This window comes from Mustela nigripes, chromosome 14, assembly GCF_022355385.1.
Source record: "Mustela nigripes isolate SB6536 chromosome 14, MUSNIG.SB6536, whole genome shotgun sequence".
In the NCBI taxonomy this organism is placed as follows: Eukaryota; Metazoa; Chordata; class Mammalia; order Carnivora; family Mustelidae; genus Mustela; species Mustela nigripes.
In genome coordinates, this window is record NC_081570.1 from 86014895 (window position 1) to 86023512 (window position 8618).

The window sequence follows — 8618 nt, forward strand, 5'->3', positions numbered from 1 at the left end:
CTGTTCCCTTTTTGTCTCTCTCTCCTCCTCTCTCTTTTTATTCTGAAATGAGCATTATTCTGAAATGAGAGCTCCCTTGTATTTTTTCTTGCAAAGATATCCCTTTAAAAAAAACCTTTAATTTTATCACCTTGGAAGTGTTTCGTGTTTCCAGGGCAGAGAGAGTGAGTGGTTTCTGAACTGAGAGCAAATGAAGGGGTTAATCCTGGGCTTGGCTGAGTGTCAGTGAAACTTTTTTTCTGGCTCTGCTCCGGGTTTCCCCTTGAAGGGATTTCCCTCCGCCTCCAGGCCTCTGCAAGGAGACCCTTTATAAAGAGCAGACTTTCCATTTCACTCCTCACTGAGCCTCCCTGGCTTTAGGGGCTAAAAGCTCTTTCAGGACACTTTCAGGTGGGACAGAAAGAAGGGGTTGGGGACCCCTGTGTTCTCATCACAGCAGAAACGAAAAATGCCTGGGAAGATGGTCGTGATCTTTGGAGCCTCAAATGTTCTTTGGATGGTGTTTACTGTTTGTAAGTTCTTTTCTTTGATCTGTTCCAAATGCTCACATTCCATTTCAGCTCTGATTTTGGCTTCAGTCAGTTGTGCAATGGGAGTGAAGAAAGGCACTAGGATTTTTAAGAAGTGGGAAAACCATTTACTGTAACATGTAATATGCTAGGGAACATGGCTCTGTACCATGGTATTATCATAGTTGGAGCTATAAAGAATGTTTTTCGGATACCTTTTTCCAGTGTCAAATAAATAATTGGATTCTATCTCTACTGAGGTCTATCGCTTCAGTTTCCTGTACTTGATAATGAGCTTAAACTTAGCAAATATCAAAACAACTTTCATAAACGGGCATCAAGGTCAGGACTGAGAGTTCTCCATGATTCCAACACCTTTGGCAGCGACGCCTATGTTTTTTGGCCGCCTTGTAGTTAGTTCAAAATTTAGGAAAGAGATCAGCCAGACTGTATTCTGGACATTATACTAGAACAGAGCAAAGGGAGTGGAATACTAAACAAAGTTCACTTTTCTCTTTTTGTCCTCACAGCTCAAGCTTTTAAAATGGAAATCTTCCCTGAACACAGAGTTATTGCTCAGATCGGTGATGTCATTTCACTGACTTGCCGTACAACGGGCTGTGAGCCCCCGTCTTTCTCCTGGAGAACCCAAATAGACAGTCCGCTGAATGGGAAGGTGAGAAATGAGGGGAACAACTCCACGTTGACCATGGATCCTGTTAGTTTCAACAATGAACATGCTTACGTGTGCACAGCAACTTGTGGATCTAAGAAACTGGAAAAAGGGATTCAGGTGGAGATCTACTGTGAGTACTTTGAAGGATCTTTGATTTTCCTCTTAATTTTGCTTTTAAAGTAAGTTTTTTTAGAAAGAATGTTTTTAAAAGAAAAAAAAATTAAAGGCTATTCATGTCCAGCTTCTTGACTAGAGGACATACTGCTCCGGGAGCGTTAAGACCACTAGCATTAGAAAAGGAATACAAACTTTGCCTTTGTTTCTAACTCTGCCACAAACATAGTGACCATAGGTAAGACTCAACCTCTCAAGGCTTTTCTTTTCTTGGCCATAAAATGAAGATCTCTGAAGTTTCTTAATCTTCTTTTCCAAAAATTTCTATTTGATTATATCCTTACATGTTTACTTTGTCATATGTCTAAATATTTTATGACTTCCATTCTTTGGGGATTTTCCACTTACTTATTCTTATGCAATTTCATATAAACAGCCTAAGTAGGAGATCTATAATTGAGTAATAGGCTTCTGTTGAAGAGTTTTCCCTTAGACAGAAGGAAAGTATCTACAAACATTCCACTCATTTGACTTTGGTACCGATAAATTTAGGAGGGTTGTTTTTGGTTTTGGTGCCATTAAGCCTTAATGCTCAACCACTCTTCCTCATGAATGTTCATGAACATCCCTAGTTTGCCATTCTACCAAAATGCATGCATTCTTGACCCAGCATATAAAGTTAGCAAGAGGAGTAAAGAACCACCTGAAATAAAAATCTTGCCTTTGGTTACTGATGACTACTCTTTCAGAAAAACAAAACAAAATGAAACAAACCCTGAAATCCTTTATGACCATCTCTTCATGAAGACCCCATTTGATTATCTTATAATTATTTTAGTTCCCATCTGCTATGGGGGAGCTCAGCTTTGCCCGGCATCCGTAATTGATTCTCCAATAAGCCCCATGTGCTGTTAATGCGTCCTGAGAAACCGTGCCTGGCCCGCTGCTTTCAATTATGCCGGTTGTATGTGCATAGTTCGTCTGTGCAGCCCCCTGAGCTCCTTGAAAGTCCCCTTATGTAAATACAGGGAAAAGTAGCAAGTTCTCATATTACCTTACAGCAAACTACGCAGATTATGGGCACATTTTTTACAGAATATGAGAGGTAGAAATTATTGGTGGAAAAATTAAAAATACTGTTTGTTTTTTGTTTCACGTAGCAAAGCATTTCCATTTCCTTTGCCTTTGCTTTCATGTATCAAACAGTTGAAGACTTAAAAAAAAGAGAAATAAAGACCCTTCTGGCTTTAATTATCTTTCCTGAGTTTTTTCTTTAAGAATATCTGTCTCTCGTTACGTTTAACGAGCCTGTCTCTGTTCCACATTTGATTGTAATATTCTTTAGAGCTGGGACTTTGTGTTATTATTGTGCAGAGTCCTGAGTCCAGCCAATATGTTACCATCTTGACAGTTTGTAGTGAAAAGGTAACCCTTGCAAAGGAAGCAATGGCTGACTTAGATCGAACGTTCCCTGTTCCTTTGGCACTGGAAGGTTCAAGTGGAGTGCTAGTTCAGACGCTGAGTCAGGCATTGCGGGAGTCAAATCTCCTTTCCAGAATTTGTAGATTGCGCAGGTGTACCCATGCAATGATATTCTGAGCCTCAGTTTCCTTATCTGTAAAGTGGATGTATCTCGCCCAAAGATTAGAGAATGTGATATAATGTAAATCTTCAGTGGCAGTACAAAATAATAGAAATCCTGAGTGAAATCCCGGACTTGCCATTTATTAGCTGTGTGACTTTGGCGAGTTATGCAAATGTGCTAATTCTATGTTTTCATATCTGTGAAATGTGCTATGTCTTAGAGTTACAATAAAATTATTTATATTTAAGGAATAGCACAGTGACAGGCACATATATGTATTTAATAAACATTAATTTCTTCTCCCTTCTTTTACTCTTAATATGCAAACCTTAGTACATGTAGGATCAGTGTTGAAGAACTCCCTTAAAGGTGATTGACTCTGATTGGTGAACCCACCCAAAACTATTAAAGGTTATTTGAACAGTGAATTAAGACTGTATCCACAGAAACATTAGACTTGGCTTGCATTGCATTGAATCAGTAAAAGACCTTGTGTTACATGAACAGAAAGCCTTCTCATGTGTATTTATTTGTTTGACCTTTGCAGCTTTCCCTAAGGACCCAGAGATCCATCTGAGTGGCCCCCTAGAACTTGGAAAGCCAGTCACAGTCACGTGTATGGTCCCTGATGTTTACCCATTTGACAGGCTGGAGGTAAATTTGATGAAGGACAATAAGCTCTTAAAGAATCAGGAATTCCTAGAGCCTATGGAAAGGAAGTCCCTGGACACCAAGAGTTTGGCGGTAACCTTCATTCCTACCAATGAGGATATTGGGAAAGCTCTTGTTTGCCAAGCGAAATTAAACATTGATGAATTTGACTTTGAACCCAAAGAAAGGGAGACTACAAAAAAACTGCAAGTCTACAGTAAGTATTTGTGTGATAGAGTCTAGTCTCTGTGGGAATTTAGCTAAAGCCAGGAAGGCATTTGTTTATAGTTTTTACTCCATTTTTATTCATCGAGAACATAGTATTTGTCAACAGCATAATTCAATGAAAAGAGCACAGCATTTGGGTTGAGAAGACTTCTGGCTCCATGTGAACTTGGGTCACTTAATTTCCTTATTTTCCAATCTATCAAAGGGGAATGCTAATACCAGCTGACTTGGTAGCAGGAAGTGGGCTCAAATGAGATGTTTTTAAACACCTCTTATTTTTGCAAACTCTTATAATATGCTGTGAAATATTAAGTTATAGAAATTTCACAAGGCGAGCACTTGTTCTCTGTGTGCGTGTGTTGTGTGTGCACACGCTCACGGGCTCATCTGCATGTACGTGTGCTCACGCATACCCATGTGCACTGGGAGGGAGAGTAGGGATGAGGCTTGATTACCTCCACATTCCCTGAGACTGCGGGGAGATTTGACGCAGGCTTGTAGTCCCAGAACTGTGTGGGAGTGGACACACTCTACTCCATTCTAGACCAAAACACTGTGTTCTGCTTTGGACACTACATTTCAAAGGAGTATTGCCAACTATATAGCATGTTTAGCTGAAACGGAATGAGATGGAAAGCCTTTAATCAATATTTTGAAAAGCATAGTCAAGATAAGGGGTATTTTTCCTGGAGAATACAAAACTTGGAAAAGAGAACTATCATTAAGTATTTGAAAGACAGTCATGTGGAGAAGGGATTTGATTTATTCTGTAACAGCAGAGGACTGAACTATGGCCAATGTGTGGAATTTGTTTACAAAGAGGAAGGTTTCAGTTCAATTGTTCTAATGATTAGAGCTGTCCCCAAATCAAATGGACTATTTTGTAAGGCAGCAATTCCCTCAACCAAAAGTGCTGAAGCCAACTTAAATGAGCACTTGGCAAGGGTGCTTCTCTTGGTAGAAGACGACTTCTACCTTATCTGGGAGATTGAACCACATTACTCTAAAGTAATGTAGCAATTTTCTTAATTTCTGAGTTTCTATGGCCATCTGAAAACACCAAACATCAAAAAAAGTATCTCTTGGGGCACCTGGGTGGCCCAGTGGGTTAAGCCTCTGCCTTTGGCTCAGGTCATGATCTCAGGGTCCTGGGATCCAGCCCCAGAGATCCCTGAGCAGGATCTCTGCTCAGCAGGGAGCCTACCCCAACCCACCCCACTCCACCCCCCACCTCCCCCCGCCTGCCTCTCTGCCTACTAGAGATCCCTGTCTGTCAAATAAATAACTGAAATCTTAAAAAAAAAAAAAAGTAACTCACTTAGATTAGTCAGAAATTGGATTAACTGATTTTTAGGACCCCACAATACTGATTTTATATTAATTTAACAGAGTAAGTTTGTCAACTTTGTGAAAGCATATGAATACAGCCTGCTAGAGAAATACCTTATCCTTGTTGGATCAAGATGATGTCTAGCAGTTACTAATCTTGGGTCCTGCCTTTTCAGTCTCACCCAAGAACACAGTTATCTCTGTGAGTCCCTCCACGAAGCTGCAAGAAGGTGGTTCTGTGACAATGACATGTTCCAGTGAGGGTTTCCCAGCCCCACAGATTTTCTGGAGCAAAAAATTAGATAATGGGAATGTACAGCTCCTTTCCGGGAATGCAACTCTGACTTTAATTGCCATGAGGATAGAAGATTCTGGAATTTATGTGTGTGAAGGAGTCAATCAGGTCGGAAAAGATGGGAAAGAGGTGGAATTAATTGTTCAAGGTAAGTAGACTGTGAGAAAGGAATGATAAAGGTGCTGTAACTGGGGTTTGCGCAGTAGGGAAACAACTTCAATGCCTACATTACTTCCTTAAGTTTTACTGATGACCCATGTGATGTCATTTCCTTTAGCACAATTGTATATTCATCTTACTCAGATCTCTCAGAAGTCTTTCCTCCCAGGGAATAAATGGCTCTGCATTTCTCTTTTCCATCTCTCACCATTCCTTCCCTGCTTCATCCTCTGGCTTTCTCTTTTCCTTCTACCCCCTGAATGTTAGTATTCTCAGGTTACCACATCTGTCCTCATCTCCACTCTGGACTCCCAGTATTTGGGCTACTATATGCTGCTTATCCCCAAATTCATGTTCTCCTTCCATATCACCAAACCTGTCATTTCTTCCTCAAAAAGATCCTTAGAATTTGTCCTCAGTTTTTCAACCCCCTTGCCATTGCCTTAGTTTATCATCTCTGACTTAAACTCTTGTAAGATGTTTTAAAATAACAGCATTCACTGACCACCAGCTATATGCCAGGCACTTTATATATGTTAGCTGTAATCTTCAAGAAATAACTAAAGAGTAAGTGTTTTATACTCATTTTACAGATGAGAGTGTATTGTCTCACGGAAATGAATAATGGCTCCTACAGATCTTATACCTCATACTTGCTTGGAATTCTACTTTCCACTTTATATATGTTGTCTTGTTAGTCTTTACCACTACCTTATGAGGTAAATAAAAACACGAGTTCAGCATCCTGCATACTTTTCCTAGAGTCAAGTCGCTCACTAGGGGTATTTACTATGATTTTAAAACAGGCACATTTTAATCAAAACTCTATGACTTTTCAACTAAATAACTAATTGTCTTCAAAGGGTCATCCTGCTCTCATTCTATCCGCAAGATAATCAATCTTACGCAATGCTATCAGAGTATATACCTTAAACAAAAAAGTGCTCATTATATATGACTTCAACCAAACCCTAATTGCATGTAATTTAAAATGTGCATTTCTTAAAATAACTCTTCATGATTTGGTCAGAAACTACTTTTGTAGCTTTGTTGGTGTCCCTGTACCTCTGTCCATGTTGCTCCTTCTGCCTGGAGTGCCCTTCCTTTACCTGGTAAAGCCTTAGCCATCCCTCAAGACAAAGCTCATGTTAGCCTTCCAATTCCAGATTGTATTAAGCAAAGCTGGGCATTCCTCCCTTTGTCTACACTCAACCCTTCTTATCGAAGTTTGTGTACTTCTGTTTAGTTCAACACATATTAATCAAGAGCCCTTGTCCAAGAATCCAAGAATTATGTTTGGCACTATGGAGGCAGACATGAAAAGTTATGGCGACTACCCTTTAAGAGTTTACAATATAGGGAGGAAGGACAGACGTGTAAGCAGATAATTTAAATATACTTTAGTAAGAACCAAAATAATGTATCTATTTAAATATGTCTTTTCATTAACTTACAAGTGCCTTAAAGTCAAGAACTGTGCATATGTGTGCTTTAATATTTGGGTGTTTACCACAAAAATAGGTGCCCAGTAAATACTGATTGCATAAATTGCAAACATGAGCAACACAAAATTTTAGAATACAAAAACATAGGGCTTAAATTTAGATGGTTAAAACAATAAAAGTGAGACTCACCATCAGTAGATTAACTCAGATGGGTGTTAGCTTACCATTCTCAAGAGACCAGGAAAGTATTAACCTAATAAAGGCATGGGAGACTAATCACCCATCCTGGATAACTTCACCCCATAATAAAATAGATCCCAGTTCAGTGTGGAAAGGAAATGCATTCTGGGATTCAAGAGGGCTGTTTTGAATTTTGCATCATGGGACACTAACAACCTTAGGTACTGAAGAGAGAATTGAACTTTGAAAGGACCTTTCAGGTACTTAAGAATTACTTTACAGGGACCTCGGGTTTGCCTGGTAACACACGCAGCCATTGGAAAATATGATTTGAGGGCTCTTCACAGGCAGGAATTGGGTCTGTTTTCAAGTTCCCCATTCCCACACTAGCATATAGGAAATGATCTCTCTTTTTCAATAAGAGCATATCGGTTCATTGAGATAATTTGAGGAAAGCCTTCTTTGGAACATTCTACAATGTCACAGTGAGACAAACCAAAGAGAAAAACAACTTCTCCTGGCACAGATGAGAAACCTGTAAAATGTGATGTACTTGCATTTCTTATATGTGGAGATTTCTTTCCTCCACCTCAAGTCTGCTATTTGGGGGAACGATTTTAGTGATTTTCTGTGACGTCTCATCTGTCCCTTTCAGGGTTGCCCAATCATTCCCAGTTTCTTCAGGGAACAGGGAGTGGAGATTTGAAATTCCCTTTTTTCCCCAGACAGAAAGCATCCCGAAGCAGCCTGTGGGTCCAGCAAGGACGGCCTTGGCAGCCAAAGAGCTCCTCTGGATAATTTGAGACTTAGCAGTTTGCTCTCCTATCTCAGTTTTCAACCCATGAATTAATTGAAAGTATTTTTGTATTGCATCAGACAAATTTCAGGGGTGACTTGTGTATCATTTTCATGTTTAGATTTTGACTTTACTTTCGGTGTGATTCTGTGTGCTTTCAATGGCATAACTTTATATTTTTGGCCCAGAGACTCTAAGCTCTGGTCCATTATGGGTATTGGATCTAATCGGAAGATATATTTCTGTAACTTTTTTCACAACCTCTCTTAGATCTTCCTTTATCTCCACATGAGGATGACTTGATTTAGTTGTTCAAGCAACTGAAAAGCTGGGATCACAAATCAGACCCACCTGGCTTCAAGTCCTAATATTGCCACTTGCAAACTAGATAAAATTATTAGCATTTCTGAGCCTAAATTTCCATAAGGAGAAAGAGGCCAAGGAGGGTGATGGGAGAAGAAGGAAGAGGATGAGGAAAACAAAAAGAAGAAGCAGGAGAAAGTAAAAGAGAAGAATTAAGTTATGAGGATTAGATGAGATAATTAATACATGCAAACTGGTTTACATAATGCTTACACACTGGAACCTCTTTTTTTTTTTAATATAATTTTTTATTTTTTATAAACATATATTTTTATCCCCAGGGGTACA

General features: G+C 39.4%; 1 protein-coding gene across 1 annotated transcript; it reads left to right on the plus strand.

The window, feature by feature from the left end:
- Positions 1–321: 321 nt before the first annotated feature.
- Positions 322–7969, plus strand: LOC132002102 (vascular cell adhesion protein 1-like). Its single transcript, XM_059377105.1, has 5 exons — positions 322–512; positions 1040–1315; positions 3432–3752; positions 5269–5535; positions 7827–7969. The coding sequence occupies exons 1-5, from the start codon at positions 449–451 to the stop codon at positions 7967–7969; spliced, it is 1071 nt and encodes a 356-aa protein (XP_059233088.1). The 5' UTR covers positions 322–448.
- The last annotated feature ends 649 nt before the right edge of the window (positions 7970–8618 follow it).

Bases quoted from the DNA above. Each gene is read 5' to 3' on its own strand.
- LOC132002102 (XM_059377105.1), top strand. From the start codon at position 449: ATGCCTGGGAAGATGGTCGTGATCTTTGGAGCCTCAAATGTTCTTTGG. The intron at 513-1,039 runs GTAAGTTCTTTT...TTGTCCTCACAG, and splicing joins TTGGATGGTGTTTACTGTTT to CTCAAGCTTTTAAAATGGAA. The intron at 1,316-3,431 runs GTGAGTACTTTG...TGACCTTTGCAG, and splicing joins GATTCAGGTGGAGATCTACT to CTTTCCCTAAGGACCCAGAG.